Source organism: Aquarana catesbeiana, linkage group LG04 (genome assembly GCF_042186555.1).
Source record: "Aquarana catesbeiana isolate 2022-GZ linkage group LG04, ASM4218655v1, whole genome shotgun sequence".
Classification (NCBI taxonomy): Eukaryota; Metazoa; Chordata; class Amphibia; order Anura; family Ranidae; genus Aquarana; species Aquarana catesbeiana.
This window is the reverse complement of record NC_133327.1, coordinates 544483346-544505707: the sequence shown is the minus strand read 5'-3', so window position 1 is coordinate 544505707 and position 22362 is coordinate 544483346. Positions and strand designations below refer to the sequence as shown.

The window sequence follows — 22362 nt, the reverse complement described above, 5'->3', positions numbered from 1 at the left end:
AAATTGACCAATTTAGCATGGACCAGCCAAATTTCAATTCATGTGCAGGCACTGTGGTTGTAAGATGATCTACTGATCGACTTCTCTACATCCAACAACCTGGCGGATTTTCCTTCCACGATCAGCACTGCAGGCTATAGTCTGCAATTTTGATCAGTGTATTCTGATCGCGGGCCAGTTTTTATTTATTTATTTATTTTTTGTTCAATCAGCTGGTTGAATGAAAAAACAGATGACTTATCTATGGGTTGCTGTAGTGAATGTGGTGGAGCTTCACAATCAACAGAGCTTCGCCACATTCAATAAGCTCTGGGGAATACGAGTGCAACAGTACTTGCAGAGTGCAGTCTATTTGCCTTTAGTAAATCAACCCCTTTGCCTCTTAGGCAGTTCATTTTTCACACATGGCCAGTTTATAACTGTTTATTCATGAAATGATTTGTTTGAAAAGATAAAATTTTGTTCATTCGGAAGCCCTTGATCTAATATTATATTTTGGCTGAAGACTGGAAAACATAATTCCCATTAATAGACTAAATCAGGAAGGGGGCCAATGCTTTCTCAAGCTCTGTATTTATTTTAAATGGTCTATTACTATCCGTTGCTGCTTGTTTGTAACCATTGTACTAATTAGGTTTGGCTTGTAGGGATTGCTTGGCATTTAGGAAAATAAGGATTAATCTAAAGCTTTATTCAAATGGACACATTTATTCATGCGGTGTAAACAGGCTGCAGGTAGAGTGTGTTTGGGACATTACGTTTGTGCGCATGCACTTTTTTACGCTAATAGTGGTGCATAGCTGCAGATAGCTGCCTTCACCTATTCATGTCCATGGGTGGCTATTTGTAGCTCCAGGACATCCTGGGCATCAGAAAGACACAGCAGGTTTATGCTAAATAGGTGTAGGCTCCCATGTGCATGAAGCCTTAAAAAAGACATATAGCCAAAGCTTTTTTGGTCATCGGAATACACTTAGTTGTACACTCCTGTGACCAAGAATCCGCAATCAGTGGCCTAAAGCCTGCTGACGGCTGATGTTACTAAGCAGCTCCAGGCTCTTGAAGGATCCCGACAATGTTGAGATCCACCTAGATGCCTGATCAGCAGCTTACTCAGCACGCTACTGAAAGCCTGAGCCAGCTGCTCCCACCCCCTCCCCAGCCCAGTGCTTCAGTGAGCACCGGAGGGGCAGTGCAGAGAGCGGTCACTGACAGTTTATATCACATCTAAGCTTGATGCAGAGCTAAATATGCATTTAGTGGTATCCTGCCAAACATTAGGGAGTGCTTTATATATCATACAGCTCCATACAGTGTTATGTCAGGCATTGTCTCACACCACTTTTATTTGTTCTAATATCATTTTTTAAGTGTAATTTATAAAGAACCAAAATTAGATTAACCTAACATTTATAGGCAGTGTTTTGTAGTTATGGTGATATGTCTGTAAAAAAAAATTGAGATGCTTATTTCTTTTTTGCCACCTGTCCATAAGAAAATAGTTTGGGGTTATAGCACTGTTTTAAACAGATGATTGGTGGGAGTTCTGTTTATAAAAACTCCTGAAACTATCTCTGAAAGTGAAAAACGCTTTATAGAGCGTGTCATGTACAATATATACTCTTAAACACAATAATTGTATGGAATGTTCAGTAACTTTCTAAATGATTGCACAGCTCTAGACTGGCAAAGGTACTGATCAAAACCATTTTCTTTTATGAATAGAAAGGTTGCCATGTAAAGAGAGAACTATTTTTCAACTTTGGCTTGAATGAACCTGTACTCAGACATCAACAACCATCAAGGAGTCAGTTTTTTAACTTGTGAAACAGTCTTTAAGAAATTGCATCTAAAATCATGTTGCTAATGCTTGCAGATATTAAAATGTTCTAATATCTTTTTTCCATTTCATAATTTATGATGTCATAGCTTAGCTTTAGGGCAGGTTTAGGGGCTGCCTGAGCACCATCTGCATTGAATTGTGCTCACCACAGCAGGACAATCCATGTGTGCTTGACTACACAATGCCTCTCAATGAATTGTCCTCTTGAGATCATTTGTTTGCACTAATACTGAGCAAAACTCACTAGTATTACAACCCAATGCAGGCAGGATTGGTCAGGCAAACCCTACACTTAGTGTCCAGATACTTGTTGTGGCTTTTTCTTTTTGTCCATTAATTATTTTGCTTTGTATCCACCCTTTTTGAAACAACTGGAAAGCCTATAATGTTACGGACTACTTGTACCAGAATATCAGTTTTTCCCTTTTCCCTTCCTTATGCTTACCTGTCCAGAACCTTGGGGTTTCCTCTCTTCTACTACAGTAAGAATCTTCGTAGCCATAGGTAGCATCTTATGTCCAAAGAGAAATAACATGGTTATACTAGTCTCCTCACTTCACAGGAGACCAATGTAAAGATACTGATGGTTAAAAATATTACGTTCCGCTTACTTTAGATCGTGGAATTCTTATTGGATTGAGCTGTGTGAATATGATAGCGAGATATAGATAAACCAAGCACATTTTGATACTTCAAGCCCAGCGCTTGATTTGTATATTCTGACAGCAGGGAAGTGTCCCCGCTGTCAAAATACAATGAATCCAAATACAATGGGTCCAAAGAGGGTATGGTTTCCCCCATCCATACATTCAATCAACCCGTTGATTGAACAAAAAATCTGACCCATCTAGCTTAAGGCTGTCAAATTTTTATTGTTGTCTTTGTCCTCATTGAGGTGCTTTCCCTTCACTTCCTGGGTGAGCAATGAGAGTGCAGGTGTCGCATGAAAAGAAAGATTTCGGTGGTAATAGACTTGATCAATGTTTCAGCTCTACCTAAATATACTAAATGTACATTTATGGTTGTCTCTATCAGATATCTCATTACTTTCTATCCATGTGAGACCTTGTAAAGGGGACAGAAACTGAGCAATAAAAGCAAGTTCTAACCCATCCTTATTGGAGGTTAGGACTTAAACTGCTAACACTGCTGTTTTGCCGTGTCAGCATACATAAGGTAGATATGAGCACAGAAATATGGGGGTTGCCCTTGCTTTCTTGTTCATAAGCATGAAGACTTCAGAATCCCCTTGGATCAAGAACGGAGGATGACACATGAGACTTTTCAGCCTTCACTAACTGGTCCAGTTTGGAGAAGCACTGGGATGTGAGGCCTGCATTTGGATTGTCAAGTGAGAAGTTTTCACCTAGGTTTAACAAGTTGGCAAAGCAGCTCTCATATTCTCAAAACAAGTTATGAGATCTTTACCTAATTTTGGGCAGCTGCTGAGAAATTTGTGGGTAGCTTGAGGGTCGGTTCACACATGGGCAACACGACTTTAACGCGACTTTGTACCGCGACTTCAACGCGGCTTCAGCGCGACTTTGGCACGACTTCGGCAAATTACGAGGCGACTTCAAGTCGCCTCCATGACGGGCGACTTCGCTGGCGCCCCCCCCCACCGTACCAGGCCGCATGCCCTCAACATGGGGGGTGCTTTGGGGCATGGGGGGCGCAGTGTGCGCCCCCCCCAAAGCACCTTGTCCCCATGTTGATGAGGACAAGGGCCTCTTCCCGACAACCCTGGCCGTTGGTTGTCGGGGTCTGCGGGGGGCTTATCAGAATCTGGGAGCCCCCTTTAATAAGGGGGCCCCCAGATCCCGGCCCCCCACCCTATGTGAATGAGTATGGGGTACATGGTACCCCTACCCATTCACCTAGGGAAAAAAAGCGTCAATAAAACAAACAGTACACAGGTTTTTAAAATAATTTATTAGGCAGCTCCGGGATCTTCTTCCGACTTCGGGGGTCCTCTTCCGACTTCGGGGGTCCTCTTCCGACTTCGGGGGTCTCTCCGCCGTCTCCTCCCGGTGTCCGCATCTTCTGCCGGCTCCTCCGCTATCTTCTGCAGCTCAATTGCTAGCGGTGGTCCGGACTTCTGCCTTCTTCTTTTCTTCCAGAGATGTTGACACGACGCTCTCTCCAGCTGGAATGGTCTCTGAACGCTCCGCAACGGACTTATATAGGCGGTGACCCCGCCCCCTTATGAGGTCACTGTCCCAGGGCATGCTGGGGCTGTGCCGTCATAAGGGGGCGTGGTCATCACCCGGTGACCACGCCTCCTAAAACGTCACAGACCCAGCATGCCCAGGGACTGTGACGGCATAAGGGGGCGGGGTCACCGCCTATATAAGTCCCTTGCAGAGCGCACAGAAACCATTCTGGCTGGGGAGAGCGTCGTGTCAACATCTCTGGAAGAGAAGAGGGAAGAAGATGATCCAGAGGTCCGGACCACCGCTGGCAAAAGAGCGCCAGAAGATAGCGGTGGAGCCGGCAGAAGATGCGGACCCCGGGAGAAGACGCCGGAGAGACCCCCGAAGTCGGAAGAAGATCCCGGAGCTGCCTAATAAATTATTTTAAATACCTGTGTACTGTGTTTTTTATTAACGCTTTTTTCCCTAGGTGAATGGGTAGGGGTACCATGTACCCCATACCTATTCACATAGGGTGGGGGGCCGGGATCTGGGGGCCCCCTTATTAAAGGGGGCTCCCAGATTCCGATAAGCCTCCCGCCCGCAGACCCCGACAACCAACGGCCAGGGTTGTCGGGCAGAGGCCCTTGTCCTCATCAACATGGGGACAAGGTGCTTTGGGGTGGGGGGGGGCCGCAGCGCGCCCCCCTCCCCCAAGGCACCAAACCCCCCATGTTGAGGGCATGCGGCCTGGTACGGTTCAGGAGGGGGGGGCGCTCGCTCGTTCCCACCCCCATTCCTGTCCGGCCGGGCTGCGTGCTCGGATAAGGGTCTGGTATGGATTGGGGGGGGACCCCCCACGCCGTTTTTTCGGCGTAGGGGGTTCTCCTCAAGGTCCATACCAGACCCAAGGGCCTGGTATACCCCTGGAGGGGGAACCCATGCCGGATTTATATTTAAAATTTGGCGCGGAGCACAAGTCGCATGCCGAAGTCGGATCATGCGAGACGGCGATCTGACTTTGATCCGACTTCAATGATAGTCAATAGGCTGAAGTCGGATCAAAGTCCGATCAAAGTAATACAGGGAGTACGCTCTGAAGTCGGAGCGACTTCAGTAGTGTCTATTAAGACGCTAGCGTTAACTCCCATTGAAACTATTTCTGGAGCGACTTGGGGCGAATTGAGGGCGTACAAGTCGGATCCCAAGTCGCCCCAGTGTGAACCGAGCCTTAGGCTCCAGACATGGTGGCAGGGAGCAGTATTATCCACCCTGCTGAGGTTTTTCTCCACTGGCTCATTATTTGTCCAAGGTAATAAAGCTATTGTTTGCTGTGTACATAGACATGCTTATCGGATATAGTCTTTCCCGTGAAAGGCCATTCAGCTTTAAAATTGCTTTTTGATGTCTGTGGTATATTTTAGATTAGGGTCATAATCTGCCTGCAAGGTAAGAAACTTACAAAATCAGCCATCAAATCAAAGAGTGAAAATATACTAGAGGGAATTTAACTGGTGATCTCTCAAAAAATTTGAAAATGCACACGTACATTATGAAAAAAGACTTTATTCACGCATGGTTGTTAGGAAAACAATTTGTAATAAAAAAGGAGTTACATCATTGGTTAAATCGAGACACCAAGGTCTACACCATATACAAAGCACAGTATATTCTCACAGAAAACATCTCTTAGAAACCCTCTACAGCAACATAATGTAATGAAGATCAAAGGGACCAACATAAATTCCAGGGAACCCCCCCAAAAAAAAATAAAATTAGGAGTATACAGGCATAGTGGTAACAAGGATACAGTGTGGACCGGTTTCTTATCTCAACGTGTTTCAATTAAATGAAACACAGAGGGTTGTTCTATAACAGAGCTGTTAAGAAACAAGAAATGGAATCCAAGCAATTGGACCAATATTGAACAGCATGTGTGTGGAAGCTATATTTATAATAAAATAGGCAGGCGTCCCAATACTTTTAACCATATAGTGTTTTTATATATACTATATTACCAAAAGTATTGGAACGCCTGCCTTTGCACGCACATGAACTGTAATGGCATCCCAGTCTTAGTCCGTAGGGTTCAGTATTGAGTTGGCCCACCCTTTGCAGCTATAACAGCTTCAACTCTTCTGGGAAGGCTGTCCACAAGGTTTAGGAGTGTGTATATGGGAATGCTTGATCATTCTTCCAGAAGCACATTTGTGAGGTCAGGCACTGACGTGTACGAGAAGGCCTGGCTCACAGTCTCCGCTCTAATTCATCCTAAAGATGTTCTGTCGGGTTAAGGTCAGGACTCTGTGCAGGCCAGTCAAGTTCCTCCACCCCAAACTCGCTCATCCATGTCTTTATGGACCTTGCTTTGTGCACTGGTTCAAATCATTTGGTGGAGGGGGGGATTATGGTGTGGGGTTGTTTTTCAGGGGTTGGGCTTCGCCCCTTAGTTCCAGTGAATGGAACTCTTAAGGCGTTGGCATACCAAGACATTTTGGACAATATCATGCTCCCAACTTTTTGGGAATAGTTTGGGGATGACCCCTTCCTGTTCCAACATGACTGTGCACCAATGCACAAAGCAAGGCCCATAAAAACATGGATGAGCAAGTCTGTGTTGGAGAAACTTGACTGGTCCTGACCACAGTGCGTAGTCATGTTGTAACATGATGGAACACCTCTAGGATGAATTAAGGCGGAGACCGCAAGCCAGGTCTTCTCGCCCACATCAGTGCCTGACCTCACAAATGAGCTTTTGGAAGAATGGTCAATTATTCCCATAGACACACTCCTAAACCTTGTGGACCGCCTTCCCAGAAGAGTTGAAGCTGGTATAGCTGCAAAGGGTGGGCCAACTCAATATTGAACCTGCGTGTTCTGGAGGTCATAACAAGTGAATTACCATTATACAAAAACAAACTCATAAAACACCATGGTACAACAAAAATGATCATATATAAACATAGATGACATAGCAAGATTGACATATGTAGCATCACACAGTATACCTACATTTAAACAACATATAACATATGAAAGTGAATCAAAACAAACAGTGTAAATAAAACACTATCAAAAGCTCATATATAAAAATATAATAAATATGTGAAAAAAAGGGGGGGAAGGGAAAACAGCATACCAGGGCGGCAGTACCATATAGATGGGCATAGGGAGAGAGAGAGGCACCAATCCAAAATGCTTATATTAATATACATTATGGTTAGGTTATTTAGCAATTTAACTAAAAGAGTTAGAGAGAGCCCCCAAAGCAGGGACTCAGTGTACCAACCAGCAAGATCCCTTCATGTGGCCGTGTGTTTAGGGGGAGCCCCAGTTTATCTTAATGGGCCCCTAACATCCACACAGTAAACAAACCACAGCGCATACCTCTAAAACACAGAACAGAAAGAGATGGGAAATCTTCCAGTGAAAACTGTATGAGAAGATTTCCTGTTTTAGGAGATATTTTCTCTTCATACTTGTTATCTCTAATGGACAGGAAGTGAAGGTTTTTCTCCCCAACTATAAAAAAAACTTGGCTAGAAACTAATATAGTTTAATAAGCACATACCTGTGTTTTATTGTGTTGCTTACCAGAAGTAGTTTTTGACCTGAGAGCGCCAAATGCTTGTTGCTCCATATTTTCAGTATTGTATATCAGATCTGGAGATCCCCTCTCCAGTGGTGATTTGTATAACACAGGGATCCTCAAACTACGGCCCTCCAGCTGTTGCGGAACTACACATCCCATGAGGCATTGTAAAACGCTGACATTCATAGACATGGCTAGGCATGATGGGAATTGTAGTTCTTGAACAACTGGAGGGCCATAGTTTGAAGAACCTTGGTATAACAGGAGGTATGGTTCGCAGCATTACAACAACATGGCCAAAGAGGATGCTTTATGTCAAGCCTGGGTTTCTTTTTTTTTGTTTACAAAAGTTTTATTTGGAAGTTTTACAGAAGTATAAAACAAAATATAGGGGTGTCAACAGAGTAAATCACAATGTTACAGCGATATTATCATTAAATTAGAAGATTTAGATATATTTCTAGATCATAATTTCTAGGCAGAAACAAGCAATTATGACATCATTATATTCATTAACTTGCATGTACAAAAGACATATATTAATCTGTTGTCCAATAAGACCATTTATTTTTATGTATGTGTATAGTATCATTAAGGGTGTGGTATATCCTTTCTACAATTTTGATTGATTCCATTCTGGAGATAACTTGTTGCCAAGGGAGATTGTTGGATTTCCAGTTGTAGGCAATCATCCAAAGTATGGCGCTACATAGAGAATGAATTAATCTGGTACATGGAAGGGGGACATTTTGGACATTAGCAAATAATAAACATATTTGTGGTGTGGGTTTGATTTTTTGTTTAGAGGAAGATTCAATAATTTCAAAGGCCTTACGCCATATTAAGTCTAGGTGGGGGCATGACCAGAATATGTGTATGAGTGTACCAGGAACAGAACAACCTCTGAAGCAATCTGGGGACACCGAGGGGTAGAATGAATGTAATTTCACTGGGGTTAAGTACCATCTTGAAAATACTTTAATTGGGGTTTCTCTGAATGATATAGCTTTGTTACTCTTACGTAAATTATCAGACATGGACGTCCAGTCTTCAATGCTGAACGTGATGCCCAAATCTGATTCCCATTTAATCATCTGAGAGGATTTTTCTGAGACTCCAACACTGTTTAGGAAATTATAAAGTTTCGATATCAAACCTCTATCTCTGGTAAAGGAGATTCAGATCTGTTCGAACACTGTGTTGGAGGGGGTTGTAGAGAGTGCAAAACATTCAGCATAGAATCCTCTAATTAGTTGGTAATGGTGAAGTTCTGAGGGAGGGAGGCCATGTGTAGATTGTAGAGAAGAGAATGGAGTGAAATTCCATTTTAGTTGTAAGGATCTGAGTGTAGTAAGATTTTTGTTAATCCAGTTTAAGAAGGGTCTTTCGTTATTTTATATGCATATGGAAATCTGGGGTCACCTAAGAAGGATGCTAACAAGCCTGGGTTTCTTTAAAGGGAAACAATAAAGCACAATTACCAGACAACCGTGATAAATTGGAATGAGAATGTATGACTGCTTCCATGTATGTGTATATCCACAAGCTATACATAGAAGTATATTTATTTATAAAGGGCTGCAGATTTCCTTTGGGTCTAAAGAGTACTTAATGTACTTTATTGTCTGAGTTTATTATGTTCTAATAAATACCATTTTTTACTCATGGAGCTAAAAAAAAGGCACAAAAAAAACTTATTCAGGCATTATTGAAAATATGTTTAATGTTCTGTCAAAGTATTACAGTCTATTTAACACTGGTTTAAGTGTTATCCTAACTGCCTAAAATAATACCGCAGAGTTGCTACTGAAATATGATATATCAAAACCAAACATATGGGCATTAGGCAGTGAATAGTGTGTTTCTCAAGCATATGGGTGTTCTTGCATAAATAAAATGTCTGTGGCTTTAATGGCAACAGACATTCATTAAAACCTAATAATCTATGGGAAAACACACACATACTGAAGTTCCTGCATGAATATGAAAGTTATTAGGATTCATAAATGTCTGAATGTTGAAATGTTTACTCTAGACTTAACCTCGGAAGCAAGATTTTGTGGGTAGATAACTGTGCCCTTTCAAACACGTGTATGTTATGGGCTGTATCGAAAAGGGTTCAAGGCAGCTAAAATACACATTCACTTCTGCATAGGTTTAGATTTGTTTCCAAGCAGCAACTGTAAATTAAATGTATTAATAATATAACTAAAAATGGGCAAGGGCCTTAGAAATAATACCTACAGTATTTTTGTCACCAATTCAGAGGCTAACACATTTGTTCATAACTCATGGGGTGTACCGAACCCAACTAAAACTATTCCAATGGCATTGAAGGGGTACCCCCAGCTGCTCTAGATGTCAGGGTGCACCAGCTAACTTAGTACATATGTTATGAAAGTGCCCTAAACTGTATACATTAGCTAAGGTAAGCCAATTGTAAATGCTATAAATAATAATAATGTGTTGGATAACAATCACTCTAGAACCTATCATTTATATTTTGGGGGTAGTAGATGATGAGGCACCCCCCCCCTCCAGAAATATTGGCACCGATATCCCCTTTCCTTTGAAGAATGGCATAATCAAATAAATACTACTCTAGAGAGAAGCTCATTTTCTAACATAGAGGTTGTCCAAATAAATTTAATAAATTATGAGAACCACGGTTGCCTACACCTGGTTTGGTTGCTCAGGTGCTTATTACACAACACTTACTTGAAGGTAACAAATGTGGTAATCTTGTGATGACCAAAGAAGGAATACAGATTGCAACAGTGACTTAATAACTGAGAATGTATTCATTGATATACACATGGAATTATAAGCCTTTTTTATGCAGACCTTGAAATGGACAGTTGTTTCTTATCGGGCAGTCCTCTAGAAAAAAAAAGGTGGTGATACCAATACGTAGGCGTGAAACCTCGGTAGACCGGATCAATCTCCTAATCTATACAGTATAAACTTTAATATAACAATTGAATTTGAACATATAACTGTGAATATGCTATACTTACTATGCTTGTGTTAAAGTGCCAGGCCACCCAGGAAATATACTGTGCTTACAGCTATGGGGAACAAAGGATTTCCCCTTGGCCTCGACACAATTCAGTGGTGAACGCCTAAGCATCTAATTGGAAGGCTTTAGCATAGTCATCTGGGAAAAGTGTGAGCGACACTGTATGTTGGGAAAAGCAAAGCTGGCACTTACAAACTGGGGATCTGGTAGCAGATTGGATTGGCGAAGGAGCATGGCAAAGGTAAATTACTGGTTGCTTTTGGTTCCCTTCTGTAAAACAAATTTAGTACGGGCAAAAGTTAATTTTCACTTTACAGTATATATAGCATCTTATGTAGCCTACCTGTCCACATAGTGCTGAGCATGCCTGTGACCACTTCCTTGAACAATCCATAAACCCAAACCACTTTTGCCTGTAGGTAGGCGTGTATGTATTGTTCTGATAAAGTAACTTCACTGCCAGCCTGGTTCTATAAAGCTCAGTCCATAAAGACCCCCCCATGATCATTTTGTATAGTGCAGTAAGCTTTGCTTGACTTTTGTATAACTATCATCCAGACCTTGTCTGGGATTTCTGAAGATAAACTGGTGAGCCCAAGAGGTAAACGGAACCAATATCTTTATAATATGTCACATAAGATGCATCTATAAAAAATGGGTGATAGTCAGTGGAGCGGCTTTTTGGATTTAAGTGGAATGTGTGATGTGGGATTGTGCAGTTTTCCAGTATGTGGCAGTTAGTTTGCTGGCAAAGATGGCCAGATAGGAAGTGAGGATGTACTTCACCAGCTGAAACAGACAACAATAAAAACTTGGTACATGTCATATCCTCCTCCTCAAAAAAAAATGGAATTCCACTTTAAGTATTTGATTTTGTAAGAGGAATGAACTATATTTGGGAATTGGTACAAAAGAAGACTCTTCTTTGTACTGTTTAAAAGTTTTACATGAAATGAAGTGATTCATAGCATTACCTATACCTTAGTAAAGGATTACATAAAGAGTACGACAGCAAGAAAATAATCATTGACTGCATATATACCATTTTGTTTTAAACAATTTTGCTGTAATTCAACTTGTTGTTTAATTAATTTTCTTATTAATTTATGTTTCATTTGTACTCGCATTAGTCCTTCATAGTTTGCATGACTGCATAGAAACATGTTGTGTTAATTAAATTTTAGTGCTTTATGGCTTTGGGCTGTCCCGTGTGATATTGAGAGCACAGCTATTCATCCGAGGCTATATCCTAGAGAGAATCAATGCTTTTTTGCTTCACAAGCAATGTTACATATTTATGGAGTTTCTTGCATTACAAAGAATATTTTTGGGACATAACTTTTTAACATTCCACTTCTGTTCAATGATTCCTTTGAGGAAATTTTCCTTTGTACTAATTGGTTAAAAGCTTGAATACAACATGACTTGAGTGTTCAGATTCAGTGCTTGTCAATCCGCTGTGAATCAATTCGCCCACATGACATCGACCCAATTATATATGCTTTTTGGAATTTTAAGAAACGGGGAAAAGTCAGATAACAAAGAGGCAGTTTTAGTTTAAAAAATGAAATGTATTTATTTTATTTATTATTAGAGATCGCAAACCATATGAAGTCTGATTTTATCCCTGCCACTAATACTAACTACTACTTTTTTAGAGCAGGGAGGGTTTTAACTCCTGCCCCTGTTTTTATGCTATATGTGTCCCATTAAGGGACATTTCCAATAATAGAAAGTGAGAGAGAAAATCCCTGTAAAGTGAGTGAAAAAATCCCCTTGAATTGAGGAAAATATCCACGTATAGAGTTGTCCCCATTGGAGAATTTCTTCTCTATTGCTTCTCTGATGCAAACTCAAAGCTTGGGATTTTCTACCACTTGCATTCTCATTGACCATGAAGGGTCCATGCACACTGGCTTAAAAATCGCTGTTTCTGCAGTTTTGTGTTTTGCCAGTAGAAGCAGCTCAATGTTATCGTACCTGTCCATGAACATTAAGATGATTAGAGGCATATTTTAGGCTCAGCGTTTAGAGACAGGGGAAAAAAACTGGTTCTGGTTTGCATTTCTGATTGGAGCTTCCTGTCAGAAAAAAAAAAGCTAAACTCTCTTAAACTAGTTTAAACTGTACAAAAATACATTTTCTTTCTTCCAAGGGAAATGGTGTTTGTTTTTTTTTGTTTTTTTGTTTTTTTAAGCCCAGTGTGCATGAAGCGCAAGACAAATATAGTAAGTGGATCTCCCATACTGTGACACAGACAGCAGTAAAAACCAGAAAGGTCTTCTAATCCCTTTCTACTCTACCAAATAAAAAGTTCTGGCTTTAGAGTTACTCAGAGCAGCTAAAATATGTGTATGGCTAATGTCTGGTCAGTTGCTGGTGGTGCAGGTGTCAATAATGGGTCAGCTCAACGGTTGTTCCTCAGTACAGTTATAGTCTGTAGATGAGTCAATGATGTTATCAGGTAGGGTGATTTGCGGGAAGTAGTAATGTTGCATTAGTCCAGATGAAATTTTGTTTTAAGGTGCAAGATAGGGACCTGTGTCTAAAATATATATGTAAAATTTTATTTTTGTTTTTAATTTTTTTTTTTTTTTACTATAAGGCCTCATGCACACTGGACGTTTTTACAGCTGCTGTTTTGGCTTCAGGCATTTTATTCTGGAGCCACCAAACTCCCCAGCATGTTATCCTTTGTGCCCATGCACGCACAGGCTTTTATCAGCTTTTTTTGGCAGAGGTATCTTCTTGCTGGAACTAGTGTGTTTGAAGAGTTTTTCAGCTGTAAAAATGCTCTAACTCTGAAAAACGCTAAAAAAACTCTGCTATTCAGCATTTATAAGCGTTTTTGAGCCATAAACTTTTATGGGTGTATAGTCAAAAAAAAAATCTAAAATGTGGCAAAACTCGTGTTAACGCGGCCTTCTACAGCTAAACCTACTGCCATTTTTATAATGTCCTATGTGCATGAGGCCTAACTCTGTTAAACCCCAGACCTTTAGAATTGCAGGTTAAACTATTGCTTTCCACAGCACTTTGTGCATGTAGCAGCAATCGAACACTTACAACATCAGATGAAATAACTCCAACGTGGCTGATATCTGTAGTAACCTATAGATGATATTGTGGTTGAAAACATCTTCAAGACATGATAATGGATTCAGCCCACCCCACTGACTCCTCTATACTTTGCTTGTCTCTTACAGATGCCACCTCAGTATGGTCAGCAAGGCTACTGCCAACAAGGCCAACAGCCATATTACAGCCAACAGTCGCAGCCTCACTATTCGCAGCCACAGGGTCAGTACCTGTCACAAGCTCAACAGCGGTATCAAGCCCAGCAGGTAAGCCCAGATAGCCACCGCTTGAACTACAAGGTTTTATAAGAGCAAGAAAAAAGAACATTAACCTAAGTATATTTCTTGGGTGTGTGTTTGTGCATGGTATAAGGATACAGGGCTGGCCTGAAAGTGACGCTAAAGGATTTGAAAAAATAAAATAACAAACCTGTTATACTTGCTTGCTCTGTGCAATGGTTTTGCACAGGGCAGTCCCAGTCTTCCTTTTTTCAGGTCCCCGTTCTGGACTCCTCCCCCCTGCTCAGTTCCCCCATAGAAAGCTGCTTGCTATGGGGGCACTCGTGCTTGCTCATGCCCAAGCCCCGCTCTGTGTGCTCATGGACACACAGAATGGGGATCAGCCTCACCTTCTCTTCCCTCCTCAATGGCTGTGATTGACAGCCAATGGCCTCTGCTGCTATGTCTGAGCCATTGAGGAGGGAGAGAGTAGCTGCTCTTGTGCACATTGCTGGATCGAGATCAGGCTCCGGTAAGTATTATGGGGGCTGGGGGGGGGGGGCAACACAGAAGATTTGTTAGCGTCATGCATAAAATGCATGCAGGTAAAAAACCTTGAGCCTTTAGGACCTCTTTAAAGCCAGTTACACAGCTATTGAGTCAGATAGACACGGCACTGCTTCTATTCGTATAGTCTTGCCTCCGTTTTCCTGTTAAAGAAGTTGTGTAACGTGTCTAAATATGACTGTCTAGTCAGAGTTAGACCCGGAGCTCTCAGTGATCAGCACCCAGTAATAGAACTGGTGTCTGCAACTCAACTATGTGAGGACACTTGTGATGAGGGGTTTGGCTGTTACTCAGCTATGCCAGTACAGAGCACTGAAGAGATAAAAAGAAAGCAATAATAAACCTTTTCTAAACAGGGATCAGTCTCAGACTTTCAGAGATGTGGATACAGGGATATAAAGAAATAAAAAGGTGTGAGACTTTAGTTGATTCAGTTGTGTGAATATTTAGTATGACGCTCTACTATACACTACCTTTTGTCATAGAAGTTGTATTAAGGCTCTATGTGTTGGAAAAGAAAAATGCTCCATAATAACACGTACAGTAAAACCTTGGTTTGCAAGCATAAATCGTTCCAGAAACATGCTTGTAATCCAAGGCACTTGTATGTCAAAGCATTTTTTTTACAGGGTATAAAAGAGAAGAGAGGCACCTCTAAGTGTAGCAATAAGTTGCTAAATGTTGTACCTTCATTAAATATAACCATATTGCTACACTTAGAGGCTTCTCTCTTCTTTTATATACTCAGTTGTGACATGACACTACTCTTATATCAAGCCATTGCTTGTATATCAAGGCAAAATTTATTAAAACATTTTGCTTGTCTTGCAAAACGCTCTCAAACCAAGGTTTTACTGTAGGTGTATATAGTAGTCATAAAGCAGTGAATGAGACTTTCACCAAACATTTACTGAAGGTGTATCTTCCTGGTGCATGTGTTTTGAATTAGTGATTTATACTCCTGCAATTAATGCTTATGGAATGTCATTCACTGCCCTATACAATGATCAGCCATAACTTTGACCACCCACCTACTGTTTTATTGAGTAGTTCCCGGTTATGCTGCCAGAACAGCCACTTTTGCCACCAAACCAGCCCTGAACCATCGAGGCAAGGATGCCACTAGACCACAGGGTGACTTAGACATAGGTGCATGGGGAACTAAACCAAGGGTTTCCCAACCTCCCCAGGGGATTCTGGGTTCCACGGGCCCCCCCGCCCAAAGTGACTCCCGTCACAGATGCCACTAGACCACTAAAGGTTTGCTGTGGTATCTGGCACAAAGCCATGAGTAGCAGATCCTTTACGTCCTGTAATTTACGAGGTGGGGCCTCCATGAATCAGACTTATTTTTCCAGCACATCTCACAGATGCTAATTGGATTGAGATCTGGAGAATATGGAGGCCAAGTCAATATCTCAAACATGTCATTGTGCTCCTCAAATGATTCTTTTTTTTTTTCTGCTTTCAACGCATCAACTTCAGGGACAACAGGTTTACTTGCTGTCTGATATATCCCACTGACTTTCAGATGCCATTGTTCCCAGGTTCACACTGACAGCAGGAATGAAATTGTGCAAGTTCAGCTGAACATGCACACTTTCATTCCCGTATGTCAGTCCCAACTTCAGGGGCGATTTCAGAGACATCTGTGTGGGTTGCTGCACAGATGTCTATGGAAATCGCACCCCAAAGTCACCAAAAGTGGCACAGAAACTACATTTGGGAATCGGTGCAGCGCCGCAAATGCGATTTGGACGGTGCCATTGCCACCTATTTGGCATGCAATTTGACAATAGCTCCGATGTGAACCTAGGCATAAACGACACAATCTGTTTTATTCACTTAACCTGTCAGTGGTCATATTGTTATGGCTGATCGGTGTGAATGTGCAAAGTTCTATTAAATGTACCTATCACACTCAAAGGCTTTTACAATGGTGGAGTGGTTTTGAAATGAAGGTACTTTTGAGATGGATGAAATGGGAGATGCAAAAAATTAATCCCACATCCTCTTGTAAGTTGTCAAGAGGGCAGCCTAGAACATGACTTAACTGTGTGCAGCACAATGAGTAAGGTAGGCCATAGATGATGCAGTAATTGCATAGGGCTGCAAGAAAAAGTTGCTTGATTCTCCCATCAACACAGTCACTATCACAGTCCCACGGAGCTATTGTGTTCTCCCGGTGGGGGGCACCGGGGGCCGTTTCTGCTGGCAGAACAGAGTGATTATTGCTAGTGACTCTAGCAATAATAGCATGTAAAAATCCAACATGCTGGTTGTACACAGGTCTATAGCCACTGGCAATAATCAAGATTTGAACCATCTATGGGCAGGCTGACTGCACCCAAGTCAATGGATCATGTGCTCAAGTTGATGGTCGATGCCTCAGGGCAGAAAAAGACTAAAATGTGATGGATATAGGACTCCTTGCTCATAAATCACCAATGAAATAGATACGTATCTTCTGTCATAACACTCACAATTCTTAGAGAAAAAATTGACTTTTTAGCTCCCTAACACTTAGACAAGTCGTAACCTGAATGCCAAGACCAAATTTAATTGTGTTACTATGTATCAGCTAACTTGATTATATGAATTTGCCTACCTAATTTATTTTTCCATTTTCTTAAGGCATATAAAGTTTTTATTTGGTAAACTGGTTTAACAAATGTCAAAAATTGAAAAAAAAAAAATTGCAAATTGTATTTTTTCTTTGCTCATTGAAGGACACGGCTCTGCTTTAGATCACCACTAGCTGGTCATATCGCCGCTGGCAAGAGTTAGCGATGATCTAAAGCAGAGCTGAATGTAGAGAAAATAATTTTACGTTAATATAAAAAAAATCCTCTTTTTTTTAAATACAACAGTTATTTTTAGATTTTTTTTTTTGTAAATAAAGCCTTATATGATCACCTAATTGAATCTCCTGGTGATCACATCATCAGGAAACATCCTAAGGGCTCTCTCACACAGGCGATCTGCCCGGCGGACTCCGCTTTGCTCAGCTGGGGATTGATCCATTGATCCCCGCTGAGCAGGTAGTTGACAGGTCCATGTCCGCTCACTGTGCTGAGATGGACCTGTCAGAGCTCCACTCTCATCTATGGAGTCATTGGATAAAAAGGGCCCGCCTGTCCGTATTTCATCCAATCACATCCGATTTGCCAGACGGATGGAAAATAGGGTCTCCATCCATCTGGATTTCAAGGCAGGATCAGATCGGACAGCAGAAGGGTGTCAGCAGACATATCACGATGACATCTGCTGCTCCATAGGGCTAAATGGTGCATTTAGTAAGGTCCGCCCAAAAAACTGACAGGCGGACCTGATTGGAAAGCCCGTGTGAAAGGGGCCAAATCGTTAATGGGAGATCTGCAGCTGTTAGTGAGGACCTGTCAGAGCTAGGAGCATACACAGGTGCATTCTCCTACTTTTAAAATGGTCTATAGATACATTTTTCCTCAGCAATAGCCACTAAGTTTGACAACAAGAAATCGGAATTTGGAAAGGTAGTGAGGCACTCAAGTCTTTCATGGTGCAACCGAGCTCACATCACTAAATTGTTAAAATCATAGTATTTATTATACCATTTGTGTTATAACATAATTTCACATATTTGTCAGTAACAATCGACAAAACACATGAAATATTAAAACAACTGTATTCCCCTTTAAATACTGGATATTGTAGTAAAGCATCCTCCCAACCATAGAGAATCTGTTAGTAGGAATCCGTTTTTTCACTCGACATGTTTCGCGGGAAATCCGCTTCTTCAGGAGTTTTACTAGAGGGGATTGTATTCTGCAGAAAAATAAACACTGTAATAGTATACAGAAAATGGTAACAAACATTATTTTTATACATATGAGCATGCATGCGCGCTAACATAGATTTCCTATGTTTGGGAGCAGTGGTGGCTCGTGCTCCATTTTCTGAGGGGGGTGCCAAACCAGCCAACCCCCCCCAGTTTGGTCAATCAGTCAAATCCCCCAACCCCCCCGTCGCTCACTCGCCCCCCATTAGCCCTACACTTACCCCATCTATGTCGTGGGCAGCTTCGGCTCATCCCTGTGTCTCCTCTGCGGCTTTACCCTGCATCTCCTTCTCCTTGCTGGCTTCACGGTGGCTGTTCCTTCTCGGCAGCCAATACAGTTGCTTCTCCTCTCGCCCAATCAGGTCTTAAGAACCGCTTCCTGATTGGCCAGGAGGAGAATTGGGAAGACCATAGCAAATATTAATTCACTATTGTCACACAACTGGGTAGGCAGTGCTCTGCGCCCCAAGCCCACCCTTTTTTTTTTTTAAAGCCAATTAAAGCCTCGGGCCCTAATCATGTGCTTAAAAAAAACCCATTGATATCCATGCGTCCGGCACCCTGCATGTAGATTAGAGGCCGGGCACATGGATTAGGGGGGCGGCGTCCCTGCACCCCTTATGGATGGGTCGCCACTGGTTGGGAGGATACTTTACTACAATATCCAGTATTTCAAGGGGAATACAGTTGTTATATTTCATGTGTTTTGTCAATTGTTACTGACAAACAAATATGTGAAATTATGTTTTAACACAAATGGTGTAATAAATACTATGATTTTAACAATAGTGTTGTGAGTTTAGTTGTACCATGAAAGTCCTGAGTGCCTCACTGTCTTTCCAGATTTTGATTTCCTGATCTATAGGACGCCGGTACAGTTACTTTATTAATCCTAATAGTTTAGCGCATATTACTATGTTTGGGAACAGAATGAAAAAAGGAAGTTAAATATCATTAGAGTATGGGGGTCTGATATAAAAAAATAAATCCAGACCAGACATCCTACAAAGTATTGCTTTTTCCCCGAGAATTCTGTTCGGTGCAGTGGAGGAGCCTGCAGCAATTTTCCGACAGCATGTCAACTGAACGAAGACCAGATCTGTCTGGAAGAGGAGAATCTACATGGAGCTGATGTGTACAAATTGAAGAAAAGAAACCTGTCAAAGTAGAGTAGTCTGCCCAGCAAGTATTCAGCTTTAAAATATATGTAAACCCTCACCTTGTAAAACAACCCATTCAGTTTAAAACCAAAATGTGTATGGATATAAAAAAAAACTTTAGAAATACCCTACTTTATTTGCCCCCCCCCCCCCTGTTTTTGTTTTTTTTTTTTTTTTTTATAAAGGATCACATATTCTCTGTTCTCAGCTGCTTAAGGAGCTCAAAGAGGTAGGGGAGGAGAAATAGCAGCACACTGGTCTTACCAGTGAGTAGCTGTGCTGGGGGTGTGTCAAGCAAGTCTGATTATTGGGGGAGAGCAGACGGAGTTCCCAGCATAGCCAGAGACCTGACAATAACGTGCTCCTGTGCCTAGTGTGGTCAACTTTTGATAGGAAAGCAAAGGAACTGGCAGGAACACCAGGGATTTTAAACAAAGGAATTGAGTCGCTGTCATGTGATTGGCTGATTACCAACTTGTGTTACCAAGCAATTGAACAGTTATACCTATAAAAGTGCCCAGTGAGTGTAGCTCTAGCATGGGTGAGCATCAATGAACTATAGTTAAATGCCCCTATATTGTAATCTAGTCTGTAAAAAAGAAAACTTTTCAAACAATTCAGCCAACTTGCACCGATTGTTCTTTAGGGACTGCCCTGGTTTGAAAGTCCAGGGGCCAAACATGGCCCTTTGCTTGCCTTTATCTGGCCCCTGAGGCAATATCCCTGTCACTGACAACAACAATTGGGCATTATTCCTGCCACTGACAACATGTGGGCACTATTCCCCCCCCACTGACACCAAGGATGGGGCACTATTCCCCCCCCCACTGACACCACCGATGGGACACTGTTCCCCCCCACTGATGCCAATGATGGGGCACTATTCCCCCCCCCACTGAGACCAACAATGGGGCACTATTCCCTCTCCACTGACACCAACGATGGGGCACTATTCCCCCCCACTGACGCCAACGATGGGGCACTATTCCCCCCCACTGACGCCAACGATGGGGCACTATTCCCCCCCACTGACGCCAACGATGGGGCACTATTCCCCCCCACTGACGCCAACGATGGGGCACTATTCCCCCCCACTGACGCCAACGATGGGGCACTATTCCCCCACCACTGACACCAACGATGGGGCACTATTCCCCCACCCCACTGATGCCAACGATGGAGTACTATTCCCCCACCACTGACGCCGACGATGGGGCACTATTCCCCCCCCCACTGACGCCGACGATGGGGCACTATTCCCCCCCCCCACTGACGCCGACGATGGGGCACTATTCCCCCCCCCCACTGACGCCGACGATGGGGCACTATTCCCCCCCACTGACACCGACGATGGGGCACTATTCCCCCCCCACTGACGCCGACGATGGGGCACTATTCCCCCCCACTGACGCCGACGATGGGGCACTATTCCCCCCCCACTGACGCCGACGATGGGGCACTATTCCCCCCCCACTGACGCCGACGATGGGGCACTATTCCCCCCCCACTGACGCCGACGATGGGGCACTATTCCCCCCCACTGACGCCGACGATGGGGCACTATTCCCCCCCCACTGACGCCGACGATGGGGCACTATTCCCCCCCCACTGACGCCGACGATGGGGCACTATTCCCCCCCCACTGACGCCGACGATGGGGCACTATTCCCCCCCCACTGACGCCGACGATGGGGCACTATTCCCCCCCACTGACGCCGACGATGGGGCACTATTCCCCCCCACTGACGCCGACGATGGGGCACTATTCCCCCCCACTGACGCCGACGATGGGGCACTATTCCCCCCCACTGACGCCGACGATGGGGCACTATTCCCCCCCACTGACGCCGACGATGGGGCACTATTCCCCCCCCACTGACGCCGACGATGGGGCACTATTCCCCCCCCACTGACGCCGACGATGGGGCACTATTCCCCCCCACTGACTGCGACGATGGGGCACTATTCCCCCCCCACTGACGCTGACGATGGGGCACTATTCCCCCCCCTCACTGACCCTGGCCCCTGAGGCAATATCCCTGTCACTGACAACAACAATTGGGCATTATTCCTGCCACTGACAACATGTGGGCACTATCCCCCCCCACTGACACCAAGGATGGGGCACTATTCCCCCCCTACTGACACCACCGATGGGACACTGTTCCCCCCCCCACTGATGCATTCCCCCCCCACTGAGACCAACAATGGGGCACTATTCCCTCCCCACTGACACCAACGATGGGGCACTATTCCCTCCCCACTGACACCAACGATGGGGCACTATTCCCCCCCCCCACTGACGCCAACAATGGGGCACTATTCCCCCCCCCACTGACGCCATCGATGGGGCACTATCCCCCCCCCCCCACTGACGCCATCGATGGGGCACTATTCCCCCCCCACTGACGCCATCGATGGGGCACTATTCCCCCCCCACTGACGCCATCGATGGGGCACTATTCCCCCCCCCCCCACTGACGCCATCGATGGGGCACTATTTCCCCCCCCCCACTGACGCCATCGATGGGGCACTATTTCCCCCCATTGACGCCAACAATGGGGCACTATTTCCCCCCCCACTGATGCCAACGATGGGGCACTATTTCCCCCCCACTGACGCCAACAATGGGGCACTATTCCTCCCCCACTGACGCCAACAATGGGGCACTATTCCTCCCCCACTGACGCCAACAATGGGGCACTATTCCTCCCCCACTGACGCCAGCGATGGGACACTGTTCCCCCCCCCCCCCCCCACTGACGCCAACGATGGGGCACTGTCCCCCCCCCCCCCCCCACTGACGCCAACGATGGGGCACTATTCCCCCCCCCCCCCCCACAGTAAACTGGCCCTTTGTTTAGAAAGATTGGAGACCCCTACATTAGAGGATCTTAAAACAATTATAACGATACAGAATGTTGCAATGTATTCA

At 43.7% G+C, this 22362-nt stretch overlaps 1 protein-coding gene across 13 annotated transcripts in view; it reads left to right on the top strand.

The window, feature by feature from the left end:
• Positions 1-22362, top strand: part of ARID1B (AT-rich interaction domain 1B) — a 534317-nt gene that overhangs the window by 129025 nt on the left and 382930 nt on the right. For 11 of the 13 annotated variants that reach the window (XM_073627919.1, XM_073627914.1, XM_073627909.1 and 8 more), the window contains exon 3: positions 13793-13930. The exons of the other annotated variants lie outside the window; for them this stretch is intronic. In XM_073627919.1, the coding sequence (XP_073484020.1) occupies positions 13793-13930 (138 nt within the window). The remainder of the gene's footprint in view (positions 1-13792; positions 13931-22362) is intronic. 13 annotated transcript variants of the gene reach the window in all.